The 26004-nt window shown below is 38.8% G+C and overlaps 1 protein-coding gene across 1 annotated transcript in view; it reads left to right on the top strand.

Moving 5' to 3' along the window:
• bmp1a (bone morphogenetic protein 1a) overlaps positions 1 to 26004 on the top strand; it is a 69500-nt gene that overhangs the window by 35156 nt on the left and 8340 nt on the right. The window contains exons 7-18 of the mRNA XM_057356121.1: positions 7941 to 8065; positions 10528 to 10643; positions 11202 to 11304; positions 11397 to 11513; positions 12163 to 12308; positions 13073 to 13268; positions 13505 to 13630; positions 18719 to 18879; positions 22182 to 22362; positions 22451 to 22576; positions 24868 to 24995; positions 25727 to 25940. Of these exons, the coding sequence (XP_057212104.1) occupies positions 7941 to 8065; positions 10528 to 10643; positions 11202 to 11304; positions 11397 to 11513; positions 12163 to 12308; positions 13073 to 13268; positions 13505 to 13630; positions 18719 to 18879; positions 22182 to 22362; positions 22451 to 22576; positions 24868 to 24995; positions 25727 to 25940 (1739 nt within the window). The remainder of the gene's footprint in view (positions 1 to 7940; positions 8066 to 10527; positions 10644 to 11201; positions 11305 to 11396; positions 11514 to 12162; positions 12309 to 13072; positions 13269 to 13504; positions 13631 to 18718; positions 18880 to 22181; positions 22363 to 22450; positions 22577 to 24867; positions 24996 to 25726; positions 25941 to 26004) is intronic.

Below are 26004 nucleotides of genomic sequence, written 5' to 3'. Positions count from 1 at the left end.
TTTTTTTTTCGAACAAATTACTATTTGTTCATGGCTGCAGGATTCTAGGAAGAGAGAGAATGTCTTGATTATACCTTATTTCAGAAGTCCACCACATAGACTATAATACAGTAAAAGGCTCTTGTAGGTTTGGTTTATTATTGACTTTTTCATACACAGCTTGTTCAGGTTCAAAAGTGATCACTGAAGTACAATTCACTCTCAGGCAGTGTTAATTTTGACAGCAAATTTTGATTTAGTTTTAGTCATAGTCTTTTGACGAAAATGCAATTTAGTTTTAGTCACATTTTAGTCAACCCCATCATTTTAGTTTTAGTCTAGTTTTAGTCGACGAAATATGAAAAACATTTTAGTCGAATAAATATACATTATATTTAGTCTACTAAAATCTAAATGGTTTAAATCATTTACTTGGAGTAATTAAATGTTCCATACAAAGATTCAACTGTTTTGACATAATTTACTTCACCTTAAAATGAAATTAAACCAGGTCATTACCTTTATTTTTCAGAAAAGTTCAGTAACTAGATTTGCATTGTTGGAACATTAGACCATGAACGACATGTTCCAGTTCATTCAATCCCATTTGACTCAATTGACTCGTTAAGTAGGGCGTATTCATTCAGTTCATTCAACCAATGAAACGCTCTGACACGGCTCACACTCAAAGGCTATTGGCTCATGGCATGCCTCTTTGAAGAAAGCGCAGCACTGTGTTTGCTTGAGACAGCAATGAATGAGAAATAGCTTTCAAAGAGACATATAAATTGTATTACATTTCTTTAATCATGCAAACATGTTACATACTTGGTTCGAATATACAGTTTGACTCACTTCATCACTTCTATAATCAGTAGAGGACAGCGCTGGTTTCTTTTTGCTGACTTTATGTTGTATTTCACGTTATGCAGCAGCTCGTGTTAGCAGATAAGTTAACATAGGCATATAAAAACCTTTGAGCTTCCTTCATAATGTGTTTCGGGGTGACTCACCTGCAGTCGCGCTTCAAGTTTGCGGCGTTTTACCGGCGATCGTGAAGGAAAATAAGACGCTTTGTAACCCGCGTGGAGACACAGAATATATGTGTGTGCTTCCCCTTCTCCCAGAGACTTCTCTCTACCGTTTATATGAGATAAGCACATGCGCGCAAACTGATGTCCGCCAGGTGGGACAAGAATATTTTCGTCTCGTTTTTATTAGTTGACGAAAATGTCAGTATATTTTATTACAGTTTTCGTTATCATGCATTCATTTTTATTTAGTTATCGTCTCGTTTTCGTCAGTGAAAACATGTCGTTAACGAATACTTTTCGTCATAGTTTTCGTCAACGAAATTAACACTGCTCTCAGGTCATCTTTTAAGCTTCATTTTGGATCAACTTTGTTTTGGATTTGCTGATTGATTGTGAACATGAGAGGCGGGAATAAACACATTGGCAGGCATTTAAGCCAATCACAGCAATGTAACGACAGCTGTCACGTGACTGTACACGAACTTTTCACAAACTCTCCACTAGTTTTGCTATTGAACAGTGTTCTTGTTTTTTTTACTCTGTAATAGAATAGCTTTTTTGGGAGATTTGATTTGATGTCTTTGTAATATTTCTCTTGTTATACTGTACTGTCAGTTGATCTGAATCTGCACTGCCTGTGATACCTCCTCGAGTTTTGTTTCATCGAGCCATGTAAGGCTGTCTTTTTAAGACATACATTGAAAAATGTAGAAAAAGAAAGACTTTATTGATGCCACAAGGGAAATCTAAATGATAATTTTTTTCTGATAGACACGGTAGAACTGTCACATAAGAGCTATCAGACTTATCATGCCTTGGTGGTGCCTGTCTATAGTTTAATTCACAAACAAGATTAATCGCTAAGAATTCTTGAAATGAGGCTTTTGATTATAAATTTAGGGACAAACATGATGATGCTATTAAGACTGAGTGATATAATGATATAATCACTGTCTGATAAAATTGCAATTTAAACATTCATTTTCTATTTCATTATTCTATTTGTTCTATTCACAGCCCTCATCAAAACTCTTTATATGTTACAGTTATCACCTAAGAATAACTTCGCATGGCATTTTTTGTTACAAATATTATATTTATATAACATTATAGTTAACGTATTAATATATATAAATATAGAATAATCTGTGTCGGTGGAAAAATTTAGTATCAGTGCATCTCTAGTATTTTATATATGTTGTTTATAACTATATATTTCTAGACATTGGGTTATATTTCTTTTAAAGCTGCAATGGCTAACTTTTGGGTTGAAATAAACAAAAATCAGTTATGAACCAAAAGATATATGTTTTGTAAAATGATAGTTATTGTTTATCATTTATTTTTAATTTGACCTGTCGGATCAGATTTTGTGGGAAATGACAGTTTGACTTCATTTGACTTCAACACGCGTAAAGAAAAGTACGTAAAGGAATGTGTTTTAAACAGAGACGTCGATATAGAGGCAAACGTTACGGATTGCATGCAGCTTTACCATTACTGCCTGACCTCACTTGCTATTCTGTGTAAAGTATTTGCATGAGGGTTGATGGTTCTGTTTTTATGTAAGGTCATTTCAGGGACTGGTTTCTTAAAAAACATCTTTTGGGAGTGTGCTGGAAAACTCAACCCCCGGAGCTAAGTATAGCACAGAACAGATGAGCACAGTGAGAGGTCATCCAGGGCATCCTCGCACATCATTTCACAGCCACCCATAATTCTTAAGTGATTACCAGAGACTGTATGATCAAGACCTGTGGGTTACGGGAGTTTATCATAAATTCCTCCCCTACAAATTCCACTTTTCCTCTCTTATGCCAAAAACCAAAGGATGGGCTCATAACAGTCCCTGTATTGTTTTTGGCTGCTGTATTTGCACAACTGTCCTGTTGTTTTATTTCCCATCATGCCCGCTGTGTTTGGAAAGCGTTCGTACTGTAAATCTCCGTGGGAAGAAGGGCTATGTGATTGCACTTGTATTGGGAGGTTGTAATGGCCTTCCTTCAAGTTTTTTTCGAAACTTTTCTCTCTTAGAAGCGAGTAGGTTCTCCTGCCTTTTTGTGTGGAGCATGTTTTCCGACGCCTCTCTTTTGTTTCCTGAGCCCCATTCTACCCACCCTGGTCAAGGAGGTTTTTCTTCTCGATGGTACTGGCGATTCAAGCCAAAAGCAAATAAAGAGCTAGCAGTATGTCTTTAGTGTGAGATGACACCAAGCCGAGTGCTAGCGCTCACCCACACAGCGACTGTTCGCCTCTATACACACAGATTGACAACAAGAGTAAATCTCATGAAAACACTGGTGTATTTCTCCTCCAAATAAAATTGAAATTTATTTAAGGATAATCAAATTTGTATGCACCAATCCAAAACATTTTTTTAGCTTAAACTCTTTGTCTCTGTAAATTGTTGGGACATTTTAATAAGATGATGCTTAGGGTTTTTTTTTGTAATTGCTCTCCATGGTAATTACTGCAATACCATATTTTAAATTTTCCTTCATTATTATTATTATTAAAAAAATACAATGTTAGTTTCTGAAAGACTTCTTTCACATAAAGCTTGTAGTTAAGCTGAAAAGGCCATCCTTCCCTATTTGAACATGCCTGCTGTTGACTGGAAGGTTCCCATGGGAACAAACAAATGAGCAGACCCTCACTGGGCACCACTGAGAGAAAAGCAAGACGATAAACTAGCAAAAAGTGTCAAAGTATGAAAAGAAGGGTGAGAAAAGAGACAGGTTTTTGATACTGAATCATTCTTTGTGGCACTATGTAAACGTTTGGGGTTTTTTTGGTCACAGTCGGTAGAACTAGAGAATGAGATTTGTTGCAAAGCTAAGGCAACTGAAGCCAAATTCATTCCATATTTACACAACATTTCTTTGGTTTATAGTAATGGATTGAACCACATGTTCTCATGATGTCACTATTGAGTTTTAAGGATGCTGTAGGCCTGGACCGGTACATCAAGTGTACAATCCACGGTGTGTAGATGTTGAATTCAAGGTCCTAGGAAAGATTTTTGAGTTGACCAGTGAACAGATCCAAATCAAAGCTGCTAATAAATAATACTGTGCCAAGAAGAAAGTAAAATCATAGTTCAGATTTTAATTATTTCTGCTAGACATCAATAGAGAGCAAATGGAAACGGGTATCTCAGGTATTTCTCCTGAGAAAAAGACCCAGAATTCTGTCTCCAATAGTTTTAGAAGAGAGCTCATGAATGTCTCAGACTGAGCTCAGATTTGCCAAGTCTGCAATTAAAAGTCAATAATACTAGAGATTTCAATATGAACTCAAACATTTCTCATCAAATTTATACAAATCGAGATATTTTACTCCAACCATCTACATTCATTTTTCACTTATTTGAATAATTGTCTCTGTTTTCAGTTTCTTCTAAGCAATTTTAGGATAAATATGTGAGACTAAGTAGATACTTTAATGAAATGGAACAGTGAAATCCATCAAATCTCATGAGCTGCAAGCTCTGAGCATTAAAAGCTTCTTCTGAAAAATGACATCTGTAAGTTAACGTCACTAACATTTGATTCTTAGTGGACTAAAAACCTGAGCATCCTGATTGAATAAAACAATCAAATTTGATTTTGAGAAAGCTTCTGTATTTTTGTGCATGATATGCATCAGAAAAAGTAAGTGACTGTTGTGTAAGTGACTGTAAACAGACCAGTGTGTCATCTAATGACATATGTGACGTTGGACCACAAAACCAGTCTTAAGTAGCACAGATATCTATTTAGAGCAATAGCCGACAATACATTGTGTGGGTCAAAATTATCCATTTTTCTTTTAAGACAAAAATCATTAGGATATTAAGATATTAAATTCATCACAACGTAATGACAGTGGTAATCCAATAGAGAGTGTTAAAACAAACCTGTTTCTTCTTAGCAGCGACCTGCTACAGCACCTCTGTTGGACAACTTTTTTTGGGCGCCCTCAGATTTCAGATTATGAAAAAGGCAAATATTGTCCTATCCTGATAAACCATACATCAATGGAAAGTTTATTTATTCTGCTTTCAACCAATTAAAAAAAATTTACCCTTATGACTGGATTTGTGGTCCAGGGTCACATACTGTATGCATATATAATATTCTATTCATTCCAACATTTATTTTCAATTCAATTCAATTTTATTTATATAGCGCTTTTCACAATGTGCATTGTTCCAAAGCAGCTTTACAGGAGAAAATAAGAAAAACACAGAAAGGTAAAACACAGCACAGTGCATGGTGTTTATAGACCAAGCAAGATCATTATAATAAATAATATCTAATAAATAAATGAATAAATAAATAAATGCAGTCTCCCGATGAGCAAGCCAACACTGCACTGCTGTGGTGAGGAACCCAAACTCCAATGATGAATAATGGAGAAAAAAAAAACCTCGGGAGAAACCAGGCTCAGCCGGGAGGGCCAGATCTCCTCTGACGTGTCATAGCTGCACTCAGTGACCCCGACCAAAGCCACCGAGCAAACGTCAACGAAGAACACGGAGAGCCCACGAGCCACGACCCAGGAAGCCCCACCCGCCGAAACCGTGCAGGTCCAACCCGGTCCCATTCCGCGATCAACAACAGACAACAGAGGAACAACCAGGGAAAAATAGTAATGGCATAATTAACTTTATTCCTCTGTTGTCCGACATCGACCACAAAACAAGACCAAACCAGACCAGACCCACACAGTCCCAACAAATGAAACGCCCCGAACCACAACCAACAAGCCCCCCCATTCCCTACAAACACCCACCCAGCAACCTCCAATCAAAGTCACTGAGTGCAGCCATAACTTCAAACTGCTGTCATGTGATGTAAGTTTAGCATTAAATACCAAGTATTGTAAATTTAGCATTAATGTGACAGGTAGTCCGTCTTTGCTCTCGGTTGGGATGGAATTGTTTGAGCTGGGCCGGTCAGATGGTCGCTTTTCTCTTGGGTGGTGATGGAATTGCCTTGGATGGAGCTGGGATGGTCAGTCAATCCGCAGGCTCTCGCAGGAGGCTGGCACGGGATTTTCAGATGTAGCTGGCGTAATCTCAAATTGGGGATGGGCGTATGACGTTCATCTGGGCCTGGCGGAATCTCTCCCTGGCGAGGGCAGAAAGAGAATAATTAGCGTAGCTGCTGTTCATTAGCTATGTAGTGAATGCTTGGCTGAAAAGATGTCTCTTTAATCTACATTTAAATTGGGAGAGTGTGTCTGACCCTCGAATAGTATCGGGAAGGCTATTCCAGAGTTTAGGTGCTACGTATGAGAAAGCTCTACCCCCTTTGGTGGATTTAGTTATTTTAGGTGTTATCAAAAGTCTGGAGTTTTGAGATCTTAGAGAGCGTGATGGGTTGTAGTGTGGTAGCTCTGTTATGTAGGTAGGGGCTAAACCGTTTAAGGCTTTATAAGTAATTAAAAGAACTTTAAAGTCAATACGATACTTAATGGGTAACCAGTGAAGGGTTGATAACATTGGGGTTATGTGATCGTATTTTCTGGACCTGGTTAGAACTCTGGCAGCTGCATTCTGAACTAACTGTAGTTTGTTTATTGATGTTGCAGCACAACCACTAAGCAGTGCATTACAGTAATCAAGTCTTGAGGTCACAAATGCATGAATAAGCTTCTCTGCATCAGCAACACATAAAATATTTCGCAATTTGGCAACATTTCTAAGGTGGAAGAAGGCTGTTTTTGTGACATTTGAGATGTGATTTTTAAATGACAGGTTGCTGTCTAATATAACGCCGAGGTCTTTAACTGTATTTGTTGGAGTAACAGTGCAGCCTTCAACTTGCAGGTTATAATCCGAAATATTCTGCTCACGTTTCTTTGGTCCGGTAAATTTCACATTTCTGTGATACACAGTCTTTGTGCTGTACCGTATCCTTGTGACAATCAGTCCCTGTAAACACCTGTTAGTAATATTAATCTTGGGTGGTCTGGTCAAAAATAAAAGTGGTAAATACAAGTATAAACAGTTTTGGAAAAGTTTGGTGAACCGATCAATCACTCAGGTGCTCAAGGATATTTGTGGCCACATCGTATTTGTAGAGGAAACACTACTGAGTCACTCCTGCATTCATGATAACATTCAAGGACATTTGGACCAATTTGGAAATAGTTCACCCAAAGAGGACAAATCTTCCTCATCCTCATGTCATTCCAAACCTGTATAGACCGGTTCACACAGAACTTTTCCATAGTTTTTATATGTAAACGCGCGCTAAACACACATTGAGAGCTTTTGTTTACAGTCTCAAGTTGACGCGGCGATTTCTGTTTTCTGTGCTTTTTAAAAACATTCCTTAACGCAATGTCCTGCCTTTTTAGGAGCAAGATGTGTTCTGTGTGAACGATCCCTATAACTTTCTTCTGCAAAACACAAAAAGAAGAAATTTTGAAGAATGTTGATACCAAACAACATTTGAACCCCATTGACACCTTTTGTACGGACAAAAATCCACGGAGACATTTCTCCAAATATCTTCTTTCGTGTTTTTCTTTTGTGTCACATACAAGGATGAATAATTGATGACAGAATAATACGTTTTGAAGTAATGTTTTAGTTTTTGTATGCTTAACTTTAACACGCAGTAATGCGTTAGCAAATATGCCACTCTTGACCAAATCCAATGAGACGCATAATCTTTCTAGCTGTGTGCAATGTTCATTTCTATATTGAAACCTAAGCAAAGCTTTCTCAATATACCCAACATTTACTCTCCTCAAAACTCTTCAGAACTACCGAGGGACCATCAAAATGACAGTGAAAAGCCACGGGTCTTATGTGCCCCATGGGATTTCGGGGAAAAAAATGAATGTAGTCAAATTAGTGGGTTATGCTATATTTTAATCTTTTGTATCACTGGTTTCTAACTATATCTTTTTTGTATTCGCCTTGTGTTACAGAGGGATATTTTTGGATACCATTTTGCCACGATATGATGTGAATGGAGTTCGGCCACCAATCGGTCAAAGGACCAGATTAAGCAAAGGAGACATCACACAGGCACGCAAACTTTACAAGTGTCCAAGTAAGATAACCAAACGATCTTAAGTAAGTTACTCAAACGTAACAAATGCACAGAAGTACAACATTTTACACTTTTCATAAATGTCACTTCAAGGTCTTTTCATGCAAATTTTAAAGGAAGACCTCCTGTCAGTTTCAAAAAGAATAGAAGATGTGAAAATTATTAGCACGTTCTCTTCACGAGCTATTAGGTCTGGGCAGCACCATTATGCAAACTTCTCCAAAAGTAAGCGCAGTGATTCATGTTGGAACAGCTTATCGTGCAACGCTCATTTTGGCGACCCATAGCAAGGTTTCCCTACATTGCAAAGTACTCTGGTGGAACAAATCAAGGGTTCTCAAATGTAGTTCGCCTTGTCTGGAAATAGCAAAGCATCCACGATTGATGTGGTACGGTATCCTGGCGACGGTCTCCGTGACTCCCAGGCTGAGGAAAGACACAGTAAACACTGGCCAAGCACAGGAAGTTTGCCATTTGTCTTCTTTTCCAGATAAAAAGGGAGTTGCTTTCTAGGACACAGCAAGTGAATGGAGTACAAGGGGGTCAAGACATTTACCAAGTGAACTTCAAACACATACCACCAGACAGTGAATGTGTGTAAACCTTACAGCAATGTGCAAACACATCATAGCACTGTTACAGGAATGAGAAAAATTAAAGTCAGCATGAAACTGCCAGTATTTTCCTAGTCAGTGCATGTTCTTGGGGGTGTCTTTTATAATTTTGTGAGATTAGATGCATGTAAGTTACCAAAGAAATATGGATTTAAATAAAAAAAGATGGTCATATTGAGGGCAATTAAATAATTTCATTTTGATTATGAAAAATTAATCAGAGGTTATGAGTATAATACAATTTTTCACACTTTGGCCGTACTGGCTTTGTTATAAAACTCTCTCTATGAGTGCATAATATAGTTTCTTGCATGCACTTAATGACACATTCTGTCTTAGACAGTGTTTGCGTTTGTTTATGTGCACATTTGAGATACAATGTGTAAATAAATACATTTAGGCACACTTGTTTTTCCATATGGACATTTTATAGACTGGTCATTTTAAATTATTTGGAAAATTATTATGCATTTATATAGATGATTAAACGTTTATGTAAATGACATTTCTGGTGATTCATCAGTTGCATGTTATTTCAATGAAATACTACATTATCTTCAAAATGTAATAAATTACTCCACCTCTAGAAATGTCTTTCTTTCGGGGAATATTATAATTATATGAAATGGTACATATAATTATACAAAATGTTATATAATATACGGAAAGAATTTAAGAGACCATTCCAGATTTTTATTTAATAATCAGCACTTCTAGATGTATTGTGTCCATTCCAGTCTAGTGTCCATTGAATTTCAACAAAATCAAACCTCATCCAGCAGCAATGTGAAAGACTGTGATAAAAATCCAGGTTATCACATAAAAAAGTCATTTTTGATCTTTTCCTAAATACATGTACAAATATTATTGTTGTATTGCCTAAAAGTTAATATGAACTTGTTTTCTGTGCAGTATTTGCGGTCTAAAAACATACAGAGCGTCTTTTCTGTTATTTTGACCTGTTTCTCCAGTTTTCATTTTCTGCAAATAAATGCAAATAGAAACAATATTTTTATTTGAAATTCGGGAGAAATATTATAAGTTGTTTACAGAATGAAGACGTGTCACATGATGCTGTATCTATGCAGTCAGCGTGGGTGGATGATGTGGCTGCACAGCGTAAAATGCAGAAAATCACATGGTGGAAAAAAAGGTGGAAGTGTTGCAGATATTTGCACAGCGTTCCTCGTGGCGTCTGTCTCTTGCTGTGGCTTGCCAAGCCGCTTGTTGATGGTTTCAAACACTGAACCAACTCCACACTTGCCGTTAAGTGTCTCTGCTGTTGCTATACTCCAATTTTACATGCAATCAAGCAGATACACTGACTGGTGGATAATGTCTAGTAGAAAGAGGTTTTCTAGTAGACAAATATCTGAGCAATTTTAGAGGAAGACTCTGTAACATATTGTGGGGTAAAATCCTGTCTGCAGCTCCTCTATAAGACCTTGTTGAATTACCTGCGGACAATAGATTTTGATTATAATTATAAATAGTACATTATACTTTCCGTTTTATCAAATTGTATCATCCAGTGACGAGCACAGCCTTTAAATAGTCAGCACCTTTAATCCAGTATGCTACCCATTGTTTCTTTTCTATTTAACTCATCAACCTATAAATAAGTTTGCATTTATATTGAATTTTAAATCGATTCATTGTAAATAATAGGCAGGAGCGTAATATTGGTTTATGACATGAACGTGCTCAAGCCGTACGCTGTGAAAGAGAGCTTGCGTTTGTCTTTGTCCTCTTTGACCCACAGCATTTTTTTATATACAGGAAGCATACAGTACTAATACAAAAATGTTGATACGTATTAATGCTTTCTTTGTTTTCTTTCTCTCTTAGGATGTGGAGACAGTTTACAGGAGAGCAGTGGGAACTTATCTTCACCTGGCTTTCCCAATGGCTATTCAGCATACATGCATTGCATCTGGAGAATCTCCGTCACACCTGGAGAAAAGGTGAAATTCACTTTGTTGAAATGGATGTTGGCGTTACGTTTAGATAGGACGTGGGATTCAAAACGGCATACACTCCCTTACAGAAAAGACACATGAATTTCACATGTTTTTTTACATGTTTTTTGCATGTGATCACATGTATACAACATGTGTTTAACATGTGCAAAAAAACACGTGTGATCACATGTGAAATGTGTGTTTTTGGAACATTTTGGTGTGAATTCCATGTGAATTCCCATGTGAAACCCATGGGATAACATGTAAAAACCCATGGGATGACATGTGCAACATGTGGTGACGTGAAGAACATGTGATCACATGTGGAGACATGTCGCATATGTTATCCCATGGGTTTTTACATGTTATCCCATGGGTTTCACGTGGGAATTCGCATGGAATTCACACCAAAATGTTCCAAAAACAAACATTTCACATGTGATCACACGTGTTTTTTGCACATGTGAATTTCGTGTGTCTTTTCTGTAAGGGCTGGTTAACCTATCGTTTGGCACACAGACATGTAATCATTGTTCGTTTTTGTGTTGTTCATTTTTTAAGATCATTCTAAATTTTACGTCTATGGATTTATACCGGAGTCATTTGTGCTGGTATGATCACGTGGAGATCAGAGACGGATATTGGAGAAAGGCACCATTGAAAGGTTTGAAATGAACCTCTGACATTTACAAAAGGATGAAAGATGCGGAAAATGAAGCTTGTTAATGAATCGTTTGTTTGTGACTGTACGTGCAGGTCGATTCTGCGGGGATAAATTACCCGAGCCGATCATTTCGACAGACAGTCGGCTGTGGATTGAGTTTCGCAGTAGCAGTAACTGGGTGGGCAAGGGCTTCTCTGCCGTTTACGAAGGTACTGGAAGAATTCAAACAAATCTAAAATAAATGCACTATTTGATATTTTAACTGACATTTAAAGAAAGCATTAAGGAAGCAATTTAGTGCTGTTTTGTACCCTTTTCTGTCCTTGTTTCAGTTTGAAAGTATTAGCTCAATACTCAAAACATGGCTCGTACTAATGCTTGGCTGGTGATGGCGAAGTACATACTTGTTAGCGTGTATTGTGATGAGGCATTACACTAGTATTAGGGCATCCTACAATGCTGTAAAACACAAACACACAATATGTAAATGGGATGCAGCCAGTGAGAAATGTACCAAACCGCACATTTTGGGGTCACTGTTTAGAGGTGAGGTGAATGCAGAGCCTTGGAAAAATTGAAATAGCTTAACAACAGAAACAATGTCAAATGCATTCGTTTTGAGAGTTGTTTTGTCCTACAAACCTACATCCAGACATATGAATCACAGACGGTTTCCATTAGGTAAACACCTCTCTTTCCAGTTATGTCTGTGGTAATAGAAGTATACTTTTTATGCCCTTACGTCATCACTGTTTTCATGCTCAGTATCCTTCTGTTGTTTATTTTTCTACCGTATTACAAAAATAGTTTTTTTCCTCCTGATTATGATTTTGACGATGGCATCATTTTTTCTCGCAGCTATTTGCGGCGGGGAGGTAAAAAAAGACAACGGTCAAATTCAGTCTCCAAATTACCCAGATGACTACAGACCCAACAAAGTGTGCGTGTGGAAGATAACCGTGGCTCAGGGCTACCACGTAGGCCTCACCTTCCAGTCTTTTGAGGTAAATTAGTTACCTCGTTATTACTCAATACTGTTATTATAATATTACTTATTACGTTATTACTGTTATTATAAGTGTAATTAATGCCTTATAAACCTTGTTTTATTGTCAGTGCTTGAGAGAAGCTGGTATAAAGGCAAAAATAAATAGTTCATGACTGAAGAAAATTATCGTGGAGACATCAAAGCTTAGTTTAGTATTTGTCTGGCTGATGCCCATGTGTCATTGAACTGGCTTCGAGTTTGGTTTAAATCGGCTCATGTCTCTTACCAGCTGGTGTAAATAAACACAAAGCTTGCTGTTTTTTGTAAATGAAAAGGGAACAGCGTGAAATGATGTTTAGTATTTGAATGCACCATGCATGCATTTTTATTAATGCTTTGCGATACATTTGATGTTTACTATATAATGATTTTGCTGGTGATTTTAAATTAAACATCATGAATAATTCTTGATTTTTGTCTTGAATAATTTCGAACGTTTGAAATCCTTTATCAAAAATAATTGATGTAAAACTCATTAGCATCTTCAATCAGGTGTTTACGAAAGTCTTTGTGTGCTCTTTTTACATATTTAAAATGTTTTAGTAAAATATTTGCAGGTAAAAAAGAAAGACCTTCACACAGCCCGAGTTAGAATTATCCTCCCCGATCAATAAAGACTTGTCTTATGAAATCCCTGTCATAGTTCATTTCAGGGTAATTTTAACAGTATGTTACGCATCAAATAAAGACATTTTTCATCTTCTGTTATTTCGATCACAGATCGAGAGGCACGACAACTGCGCGTACGATTACCTGGAAGTTCGGGATGGGAACTCGGAAAGCAGCCCCTTGCTGGGCAGATTTTGTGGTTATGATAAACCTGATGATATTAAATCCAGCTCCAACCAACTCTGGATGAAATTTGTGTCCGACGGTTCTGTAAACAAGGCTGGGTTTGCTGCCAATTTCTTCAAAGGTGAGAACTTTGCTGTCTTTGTTAGTATAATGTATGCAAAAAAATCCCAGGTATTCATTATTAGACGATCCAGACCAAATAATAATATGCTTTATAATACATATACAGTAGTTTCTCATATACAGTGTATTCATAGTGGTTTTACAAATGTTGGTTTCACAGTTAAACAAGACAACACATTGCTGCTCTGTTAAGTGTACCGCATTCTAGACTGATTCTTTTGTCTCTTGTTGCAGAAATGGATGAGTGCTCCAGGCCTGACAATGGTCGCTGTGAGCAGCGTTGTGTCAACACGCTCGGCAGTTACAAGTGCGCCTGTGACCCTGGTTACGAGCTGGCTGCGGACAAACGAAGCTGCGAGGGTCAGTATGTGAACATTTTACTGGCCATGGGCCGAAACCGTACGCGAAACGTTTATGTCACAGCATGACAAAAAGTGGAACGAATTTCAAATTCACCCTGACGTAGTGTTGTCAAAAATATCGATATTTCGATAAGTATCGATATTGAAGAATCTGAAACGGTTCCAATACCCATGTCCCACGTATCGATATCAGCTGCGCGTTCCCGCTCTCTTTCTCTTTTCCGACAGTGAGTTAACACACTCTGCACGTGAACGCATAACAACAGAGCCCCGCCTCCTCTCACAGACTTGACTCGTTTGGGGCAGTTAAATCGTGTTTATGTTAGAAAAGATGGCCAGTCTCAGTAACACATCTGGCGTGGTGCACTCTCGTTACGCTTCCCGTGTTTACCATAGCGATCCATGTATGTGCGCTGATCAATAATTTTATCCACTCGTTTCATTCGCCCTGGTTATATGTTGTTTATGTTAGTACAGAGTCTCCGCAACAGTTCTCATGTTTAATGCACGCGTTTCTGTCTTTATGTGCGCTCATCAATGATTTCATCCACTCGTCTCGTTCGCTCCGGTTAATTTGATGTTTGAAGTAATGCTGGTGCGAGTAAAGTCTCCGCAACAGTTCTCGCGTGTGATACACGTTTGCACTTCCGTGTTTACCATAGCGCTCTATGTGTGTGCGCTGTTCAATGATTTCATCCACTCGTCTCATTCGCTCCGGTTAAAAGTTGTTAATGTTAGAAAGATGTCCAGTGCGGAGTCTCTGCAACAGTTCTTGCGTTTAAGTTTGCGTTTCTGTCTATATGTGCGCTGATCAATGATTACAGTATGGGCCTATGTGAATAAAAGCCAATTTAGCCAAATAAAAATGTAGGCTATTAACTAACATTAACGAACAATGAATGAGCAATACATTTGTTCAAGTATTTATTAATCTCTTTTAAATGTTAGTTAAAAAATACAACTATTTATGTAAGCTCCCCTGTTGAAAAAAACAGCATATGCTGGGTAAGGTATGTTTTGATCGATGCTGGTTTGATCTTAAACCAGCTAAGAACCATCTTAAATCAGCATATGACCATCTTAAACCAGCACATGAACAGTTTAAACCAGCACAAACCAGCATCAAAACATACCAAACCAGCATAGGCTGGTTTTTTCAACAGGGTCTGGTCCATTAATACTGACAAATACAACTTTGATTTTAAATAGTAAATGTATTCGTAAAATTAACATTAGATTAACAATTAATAAATAATGTAAAAATATATACCTCATTGTCTAGTCTTGTTCAATTTAACTTCAAATAAAAATTAAAAAGGCCTATATTGCTATTGCTTATTAGGGCCTTATTGCTATGGCAGTTTATTCCCCGTGGTATCGAAAATGGTATCGAATATCGATATTTTTTTAGGTATTGAATCGAAGTTAGAAATTCCAGTATCGTGACAACACTACCCTGACGTACAAAAGAAGATATTTTGAGAAATGTCTCGGTGGTTTTGTTTGTGTAGGAGTTGTGGGGATTACCAACGTTCTTCAAAATTTACTTTAGTGTGTTCCTCAGAAGCAAGTAAGTCAAATAGGTTAGGAAGGTGAGTAAATGATGAAGAATTTTCGTTTTTGGGTGAACTTTAAAAAACGTTACAATTGTTCTTGCTTTGCATATTAAGAAAATATTTCAACATCTACGACATGTAGCATGACACTCTTCATCTTTGAAGAAAAGGCAGCCTTCTGCCTCTAGTGCACACTTTGTGCTACTGCATCCTCTTTATTAAAACTGCTCGCTCTGCGCCAACATCGCGCGTTTTGTGCTATTGCCTTGAGGCTGCCAGCGAGTTATGAGCACCTTCCTCGCATTGACATCAGGTTTGCCATCCTCTGCACAGCAATTACAGAGCGTCCCTCTGTTGTCAGAAACTGTCAGGAAGTTTGGCTCTGTTTATAAAAGTATTCTTCCCGAACAAAGCACAGGCATGCACAACACAAGTATTGGGTCAAAGCATCGTGAGTGTTGTCTAACATCCGACGTCTCTCACTGTAGTGTGGGCTTGTATCTAGATCCGTAAATCAGATGCGAGGACAGCACGTACCCTGCAGCTATATTGAGCAAAAAATCTGTCTGTGTTCAGACATGCGCTCCGAATGACTCAACGGCTCTGATCGTGACAGACAGATTGGTAAATGATTCTCCGTTAGATAAAACGAAAAATTGGCCAAACGTGGCTTCTGGGTGACTCGGATCAGCAGAAAATCCAACATTATGATAATAGCTGTTTCTTTCTTTGTCACAGAGCAGACTGTGTACTGTAGAATGGAATCATTGGGCGAACAGAGAAAGATGGAGCTTAAATGTGCACAAAGCTAAAACTTCAAGGCGCTGGTTTTCCAAAGGCGTTTAAGTGGCATGGTGGTAGCCATGGAAACATCTTTCCCCAAGTGCATGTGTTTGGTGGAAATCGCTGTAGGGGATCCGTCCGTTCATTTGGATCATACCGCACTTAACTAAACTACTCTGCCTTTCCGCTTTATGTTTTCTGAGATGTAAAGGCTGAGGTTGTTCTTTGTGTGTTTTAATTAAAACAGGCCCGTTCCTGATGTTTTTATGTGTAGCATATGCCAATTTAGACAAAACCACAGCTCTGGTCAGCTTGACGTATGCTTTGTAGTCTTGTGTGCTGTTTATGAAATGTGTATATTTATATATATATACAGTTGGGGACAAAAATATTAGCCCCCTTGGTAAATATGAGCAAAGAATGCTGTGAAAATAAATCTGCATTGTTTCTCCTTTTGATCTTTTATTAAAAAAAATCACAAAAATCCAATGTTTCATTGTAGTAAAACAATTTAAAGTAGGGGGAAATCACATTATGAAATAAATGTTTTTCTCTAATACACACTGGCCACAATTATTAGCCCCCCTTCATTTAATTCATTTGCTACCTTCATTTGCAAGAAAAACAGATCCGAGTCTTCTCTTATAATGTCCGATGAGGTTGAAGAATACATGACAAGTGATCTTAGACTATTCCTCCATACAGAATTTCTCCAGATCCTTCAAATATTGGTGCTGCCACTTCTTCAGTTCATCCCACTCATTTTCTATAGTGTTCAGGTCAGGGAACTGGGATGGCTATGGCAGGATCTTGATTTTGTGCTCATTGAGTTATTTTTTTGTTGATTTGGATGTTTGTTTTGAACCAGTGTGCTGATGGAAGATCTAACTACGACCCATTATAAGATTTCTAGCAGAGCTTTTTTTATCTGTTGGTATTTAATATAATCCATGATGCCATGTATCTGAACATATACTGTATATATGTGTGTCTCCAGTTGTTGTTTTAAATTCTTTGTACCAGTCTTCTGATAAGAAGCACTCTTTAAATATGCCGTATTCGTTTGTTTTGCATGTTTTTGTTGCATATTTGTCTTGTATTTTCCCAGAGGTAATGATATTAGAAAAGGTTTCCTGCACCGAAATCAATCATTTTTCATGACCGTTTTCTGCACTGTCTGACCCTTAAAATTATGTAAACATGTTGTTTGTGCTACCGTACCTTAAAGACGTCACATATAAACGAGACGGCTGGCAGGGACGAAAAAAGTTAATTTTAAAATCTACTGCCGTGGTTCATCAGTACTTTTGTCCATCATCTACAGTAGTGCACATAGACGCCTATGACGCAAGGCATTCTGGAGTGTAAGCGCAAACATTTTAAGCTTTTTGGTAAAGGAGCTTTTTGTGCTGATTTTAGCGGCATCTGGTGGTGAGAGTGCGAATTGCAACCAATGGATCTCTCCACCCCTCTCTTTCAAAGCACTACGGTGGCTCTCAAAGGACAAAGATGTGTTCACGTTTTCACTTCGTTGCTGGAGGAGATAAAGTATTTACGAAACACGTCCATTTAGGGCTACTGTAGAAACAACATGGCGAAATTTCCTTTCAAGGGGACCCATGGTGTGTGTACAGCGTTTCCCATACAATGCACTTACTTGGGCGGTCCACCCAGGTATATTAATGGCCGCCCAAGTATATTTGGCATCACAGTTTGTAATGTTTTATCTATCCGGGATAATGACTGTATCTAGTAGATAAACTGCCTCTCGTCCGCGAGTGTAGTTAGCTCCGTGTAGTGTATTTAACTGGCACTTGCATTTAAAATCAAAGAAGCGTTCATAATACAGCAACACATTGTGGAGAAAGGGCAAACAGCATATAGCCGCTCTATAATGGAGATGTGCTGTATTGTGATTTTGTCCGATGATGTTGCGTTAATATATCAGGATTTTAGCAGCAGTTAAAGTGACTGCTGGTGGCATTCAGTTGTAAAATGCAGTATAATGTGACAAGCACAGAGAGTAGAAGAAAAACAGATATCAAGTGCTAACACTAACATGACGCAAACACGAAGTGATGATGTCACAAATATGCTAATTAGTTTGTGACGTCGCCAGCACCACAAGTCTGTCAAAATCCTGTGGGAAACACTCTAAGGTAATAAAAACATAACGGTCCATTATGTAAGGTCTTTCTGAAGACATAGTTATGTATATTACATTGCATTTCTGTCAGTAGAAAATAGTAGATTCTTCTAAATATTACACACAGCACCTTTAACGCCCATAGATTATTCTGTGTGAAAAGGAGTGTTATATAAACTGCTATCAGCATGATGGCAAGGGATTTTGTAACTATTTTACGAGGGATACATGGGACACATAATCTGGTTTGAATTTATCAAAAATGTCAGATTTTTAGAAAGCAATTACGAAGTGCCACCCCAAACCTAACCGTCACTGGCGCAAAAGCAGATCTTACCAATGTACCAATAAAACAGTACAAATTGACATGAATTAGCAAATGTCGAAAGATAGTTATGAATTGCCGTAAGAATGTGTTTTTGGTTTGTTTTTACAAACTGAAATAGGATTCAATATTATTTCCAGTGGTTATTGACAGCATGCAGTCGATAGAGCTTGTATTGAACTCATCACGTTCCTTTAAGCTGCCATAGATCACCAATCCATTACAATTGCTTTTCACCATAAATCTAATTAGTTTTCTTGTTTTTCTGTTTTCTAGCTGCCTGTGGCGGTTTTATCACCAAGCTGAATGGATCAATCACCAGCCCAGGCTGGCCCAAGGAGTATCCACCCAACAAGAACTGTATCTGGCAGCTAGTGGCGCCCACGCAGTACCGCATCACCCTCCTGTTCGATGTATTCGAGACCGAGGGGAACGATGTGAGCACTAGGTTTTTGCCTCAGAGTGGGGTGGGTTTGTCTGGTCCACTTTCTGTTCAATTGGTGTAAATCGCCACAGCGTTTTGGCAACCGGCAAATCGCATTCGTTTCTTTCTCACTCATGAAGTACTGATGGCTTACGTCACTTTTGTACGGTCATGTAATGAACGTGCTGGTAAAACAAAGGGTTTTCTGTCACGAATGAGGTGCAAGAGAACCTGGGGGAGTCCTGGGGGACTTAGGGGGAGTCCTGGAGGGAACAGTCTTTGGCCCTGAGGTTTTCCCAGGGATCAGCTTGGCTGCCGGACTGGGAACCGGCTGGAAGGCCGGCTGGACAGGGCTTGACGCCGGCTGGATCACCGGCTGGATCACCGGCTGGGACGCCGGCTGGATCACCGGCTGGGACGCCGGCTGGATCACCGGACTGGACGCCGGCTGGATCATCGGCCTGGACACATGACTAGACAAAAGACTGGACACAAGACTGGACGCCGGCTGCACCGGACTGGACGCCGGCTGCACCGGACTGGACGCCGGCAGCACCACCGGACTGGACGCCGGCAGCACCACCGGACTGGACGCCGGCTGCACCACCGGACTGGACGCCGGCTGCACCGGCCGGGACGCCGGCTGCACTGGCCGGATAGGAGTCCACGCTGCCCGCCGTTGCCTCTTCTTCTTCCGCCTAGCCACCCGGCTGGTGGTCGGGTGATGGAAGGAGGTATACGGAACGGCTGGCTCCGGCTGGGACTCCTCGGAGGTGGTTCCCCAGGACTCACGTCTCCCCCGCTTGCCACCTAGGCTTACTGGTGGCGAGGCTGCAGGGGTTGAGGAGAGCGGTGTGGCAATGCCTAAAACCCCGATCTGCAGGGTCTGACCCTCCTGTATGGCGGCCAGCGGAGATGGGTGGTAGTGACTTGTTGAGACCCTGGACTCCGGTCGGTTCATGACGTACTGCCACACGACATCGAAGTCCAGCGGTCTCAACGACCGCATCTCCGCCCGCGACAGGGGGTCCCTGAGACCGGTGTTAAAAAGCACCGCCACCTCCTCCTCCCCGAAGACATCCTCCTCTGCGGCATCCAGGAACCTATACAGATAGTCCTCGATGTCATCGTTCCCCTGACGAATGCCGCAGAGGAGGCGAGCCTGGTGGGACCTTCTCGTGCCCATGCTGCCTACTGGGTTCGTAGTGGCTGTTGGATTCTGTCACGGATGAGGTGCAAGAGAACCCAAATGCAGGCAGGCAATGGCAATGATGGGGTTAACAAGAATACTTTATTTACAAATAACAAAGGTACCAAAACAAAACACCCACGACGGGGAAAACTGAACTAAGAATATACTGTATAAAAGATAAACACAAAAACATCCCTCAAGGGGGAAAAAACGAGAACTAAATAACACGAAGACTAACAGGCAAGACCAGGCAGGAACAGGACGAGAAACTCACGGGAACCACAGACAGAGGACGTAGAACCAACACGACGAACTGCATACACAACACGTAATATTGAACAATCCAACAGCACAAGACAAAGAAACATGAGGGTATAAATAGGGAGAGACAAACGAGGGATAACGACACGGGGCAGGTGTGGGTAATAAAACACTCAGGGAAGGATAACAAGGAAACGAGATGGCGGGAACAGAGACGAGACACTGGAGAGAACGCATATTATTGTCAAATGACAATAATGTGTTTCTCTCCACACATAACCAAAGGCCCTGCCATGGCTCTGCTACAGGACCAAGAAAGACATGACTAAATGAAGCAGAGCCATGACAGTTTTCTACCTCCATCTATTGAGATGACGCATAGCATCAAAACAAATCCTTCTTTTTCTTAACACAGGTCTGACACAACACTGTCCTGCCATTAATACACATTTCAGGCGTGTTTATTTCATTTAAACAGAAATGATAATATATTGAGTCATAATATAGCAGCGGCATAATCACATTTTGGCAGAATATGAATGAAATGCACTAATCACGAGTAGTTCAGCAAATTGGCTTTGCCTGGACTTTAAAATAGCCATTAGTCTGTCGAATCGGAGAACGTACTAAAAATTGTGTTTTTTAGCAGATGCAAGCTTTAATAAGCAGTTAAGAGATTGTGTTCTGAATTACTAGCTTGATATAAAATTGCTTGCTAAATAAATTGCCTGTCAATTAACACGCCGGTTTAACAGTGAAAGGTGTAAATAGCCTTTAGCTGTGTTCAGCTGCGTTTAGTTGTGCATTGCCAAATTTCATTCCAGAGAACTACAGCTGGCATACCAACCATGATGAAAGTATTGCCAAGGTCTTGTTTGTGTTGTTATAGACTAAAACCAGGCGACGTATGTATTTATTCTGAAAAGCTGGGATCGTCATTGGAACATTTTGTTGAGTGTTATTTTGTGCTCAAAATGGCGTCTTATTTTCAAAATTAAAGGGATACTCCACCCAAAAATGAAAATCATGAATTACTCCCCCTATCCCCCCAAGTTGTTCCAAACATGTAGAAATGTATTTGTTGTGTTGAACACAAAGAAAGATAAACTGCAAAAAATGACTTCCTTACTTAGTCTTTTTTTCTTGTTTTCCAGTAAAAATGTCTAAACATTCTTGAATCAAGATGCATTTTCTTGATGAGCAAAATGACCTAAGAAAATAAGTCTAGTTTTTAGTCAAAAAAATATGAAATTTCAGTGAATTTGTGCTTAAAACAAGCAAAAAAAATCTGCCAATGGGTTAAGAAAAATAATCTTGAAATAAGGTTTACCTTTTTCACTCAATTCAAGATTATTTTTCTTACCCCATTGGCAGATTTTTTGCTTGTTTTAAGCACAAATTCACTGAAATTTCATATTTTTTTGACTAAAAACAAGACTTATTTTATTAGGTCAGTTTGCTCATCAAGAAAATGCTTCTTGATTCAAGAATGTTTAGACATTTTTACTGGAAAACAAGAAAAAAAGACTAAGTAAGAAAGTCATTTTTTGCAGTGTATTTCTGATGTTAGCATCATTGACTACTATAGTAGGAAAAATTTAATATAGGAAAAATAGTAATAGTAATAAAGGGTAGTCAAAGACTTTCCTAAATTCTTCAAAATATCTCATTTTGTGTTCAACCGAACAACAACAAAAAAAAGATAATTTTCCATAGTATGGTAGTCAATGATGTCCTAGAAATGTCAGTTTCCTTATTATGACCAGGAAAGTGCATTAAAAACAATAAAGAGTAGGTTCATGTCGACTGAACCCTACCTTCAAGTTGTACATACTGACTCAAGTTTACTCTTCTCCGTGTAGGTGTGCAAGTATGATTTTGTTGAGGTGAGGAGCGGCTTGTCTGCTGACGCCAGGCTGCACGGGAAGTTCTGCGGAGCCGAGAAACCAGAGGCCATCACCTCTCAATACAACAACATGCGCATTGAGTTTAAGTCTGACAACACTGTCTCCAAGAAGGGCTTCAAGGCCCAGTTCTTCTCAGGTGAGTGGCTGCGTGTGCATGTGTAATTGGGTATAGCGACATGATGTGGTGATGTGTGTTTTTACCGAAATCTGCCGCTCTCTCTCAGATAAAGACGAGTGCTCAAAGGAGAACGGCGGTTGTCAGCACGAATGTGTCAATACTTTTGGCAGCTACAGTTGTCAGTGCCGAAGTGGCTTCATACTGCATGAGAATAAACATGACTGCAAGGAAGGTGAGAAATCTCTAGTTGTCACCCCAAACCTGAATTTTGGGCTTTACTCACCATCTTGTCTTTCTAAATGTTGTGCTGTTATTTTTTATTGGAAAACAAAAAATAGCAGCTGAAAGTGACCGTAGATGTCAAGCTCCATAACTGCTGGAGTCAAATAATAGGTTTGTGTGAGATGACTGGAATTTCATTTCTTATTCACTAAAAATCATATTTGAATCGAACGTAAGCACAGATGAGATTTACGAGCTGTGGAAGAAGGGAAACTCATCCTGGCTATTGTTATCATGGATAATGGCTTAAATATTACTTACACAAAGCTTCAGAACACTTACACATGAGATATGTAGACTACTTATTATGATGCTTTTAAGATGCACAATAAATGAGTATTGATCACTGTGAACATATATATATATATATATATATATATATATATATCACTATTAACTTGGTATAGCACTTCTCGTATTATTGCTTACCTATATCGCTTTAAAGTTGCTTTGGATAAAAGCGTCTGCTAAATACCTAAATGTGAAGTAATGTACTTTTTATTATTACTATGTCATACTAGTATGTAATGGTATGGAAAAGAACTAAATGTTTTCAAAACTGCTTTCGTATTCTACAAAAATCACCATATGGGTTTGGGTAACATGAGGGTGACTTAGGCCGTGTTCACACTTGACTTCTTTTTTGAAGCTGCTAGCGTCCGCTTTACATTATAATCCTATGGAGCAAACCGTGTTTTCAAAAAAGTCCTGAGAGCTTTTTTAAACGCCAGCGTCTTTTTCTGCAGCTCAGAGCTCAAAACTTTTCAGAAAAAAAAGCCCTACGTCATGCACCATGACAGAGACCTGTTGTTTCCATAACAACATGCGAGGAACGTGATTGGTCGAGAAAGCTTCAAGCTCGAAAAAATTAAATGGCAGCCAAAACGCCCGTAGGAGCATAGTTTTGTATAAATACAAGTTTAATTTTCACTTTCAATAACTTCTGATTGCATTTCCAGCGAGAAATGAGTATTGTAGTTTTTAAATATGTGATTGGTAATTACTAAGACACTCTCTGTTTATAATTCAAAATAGGAACTTCCGTTACGCTGCCTATGAAGCCTGTCTCTCTAAGCTGCCTTTGAACGTTGCCGGCTACTATTTGTAACCACAAAGCTGCAAGCATTTTTTATTACTAAAAAAGCGCCATTGTCAACTTTTTCTTGCCAAAAAAAGAAGTCAAGTGTGAACATGGCCTAAGTGTGTGTTCATAGATAAAATACATCAAGTCAGATTTATTTTTAAAGCGCTTTTTGCAAACTGCATTGCATCAAAGCAAGAAAAAAGAAAAAAAAACACGTTGAACACATAGAATAAAGAAAGCTATTACTATATGAAGTAATATAAAATTTGAAAAACATAATCATATGTACACACATATAGACGGATTAATCAAACGCACGTGCCTGACGTAAAGTTAACTTCCGGTCTGTTTGGTTATAATATAACAATTTATTTTATATTTAATTTATATTAATTTTTTTTGTACATTAATTGTATTAAATTACATTAAAACTACTTAACAGTTATAGATTCTTTGCAGAGCTCTACTGGAAGTTAAGTTTGGGCCACATAACGTTTGTTTATGTTGTTGCTGCTCAAACCGTCTATCGACATTATATATTATGTTATATTATAGAGTCCAACTCTCAAAGATGAGCTAGAAAATATCTGCTTCAAACGTGGCTCTTCCCATCAGATTTCAGTTCTGATACGAGCGGTTTTAAAATGAGGACAAAACCACACATGCTTGGCTTAGTAGCCAAATATTGGAATGGGAAACGTGTCGAAATTCCAGAAGGTGACTTAATCCTTAAGAAATTTGGTTTAGTTTTCTTCAAAAAATCCTGCAGAATTACTTCATGTCTGAAGGGTCTCTGCTTTGTGGTACTGTCTGAGTAGCCTATGCATCAGCAGTCCGCTTGTTTTATTTAACCTTTTAGCTCAAGACAGCTCAGAAAGCTTCGCCATCGATTTCAGCTCGCTGACACTAACTAGCGTCTGGATATTTTTAGAGATCGTCTTCCCGTCGTAGGCAGAAATAGAAAGATCGAGGCAGCGGTAGAGAGAAAAGAGCAAGATGAAATGAGAGAGAATGAGTGCATGAAAGGGTTTGGAAATGCGGGGGTCTGTGTGTCGGAGTGATTTTCAGCGTTTAGAGTACATTGCTCATATGATGAGAGTGCTGTTTGGGAGCTCTGGATGTCACGTGTTATTGACTGTCAGAGGTGTCTCTTGCAGCCGGCTGTGATCACGTTGTGAACAGTGTGAGTGGGACCATCACCAGCCCCAACTGGCCAGATAAATACCCCAGTAAGAAGGCCTGCACCTGGGCCCTCTCCACTACTCCAGGACATCGGATTAAAATAGTATGTAATATTCACTCAACCATCTCTATCTGTCCATATTCACTGTAATACAAAAATCATATCTAGGCAAGTCCTTACATTCTTACAAAATGTAAACCTAAAGCGAACTGCCCACATTTGAAGGCATATTTATGTTTTAGACGGTAAGGAGCCTTCAAATTATAAATCAACATTACTGTAGGTATACAGTACATATTTGTGGATATGATAATCCCAAAATACACTGGGATGAGAGAGTAGCTGATACAATTTACAATGATACAAATACAATTTTTATTTGTGCTATGGACCATTTTTGGTTTAGAAAAATGACAACAACAAACTCTAGGTGTTAACTAAACATCTCACGGAGAGCTATTTGTGTGTTGCGTGTGAAATGTTGAATTGCACGTCTCTTATGAGAAAACGTCTTGCTTTTGCATGACTAGGCTTTTTAAAACTTCACATTGCAGATCTGGAAAGTATAACAAAAAAAAGAAAATACATATGCAGAATTTAATATTTCTCCAATCGATTTGTATAGTGAGTAAGGTATACGAGGACCATTGTGCATTTCATTAATAAAAACTGGGATTTAAAAAACTCAATTTTCAACTTTGTGTCGATTTAAGTTCTTCAACGTCTGATGTTTACCTGTTTATTTATCGTTACAGGAGGTTGTACTAATAATAGGTGTACCTCTGAATAATGTGATATTTTGTGTGCGGTTCAAACTTGGACCTTTCTTTCAGGCATTCAATGAAATCGACATGGAGCCACATTTAGAATGTGCTTATGACCACATTGAGATTTACGACGGTCGGGATGGGAAGGCGCCCAGTCTGGGCCGCTACTGCGGCACAAAGAAACCTCCACCAATCTTATCCAATGGCAACAAGATGTTCATACGGTTCTTCTCTGATAACTCGGTGCAGAAGAAAGGCTTCGAGGCATCCCATACTGCAGGTGAGCAGTCACGTCTTAAATATATTTACTAGTAAAACTGGAATTGTTATTGTAAGTACATTAG

The sequence above is a fragment of the Triplophysa rosa genome, linkage group LG17, assembly GCF_024868665.1.
Source record: "Triplophysa rosa linkage group LG17, Trosa_1v2, whole genome shotgun sequence".
Lineage (NCBI taxonomy): Eukaryota > Metazoa > Chordata > Actinopteri > Cypriniformes > Nemacheilidae > Triplophysa > Triplophysa rosa.
This window is presented reverse-complemented; position numbering and strand designations above follow the sequence as displayed.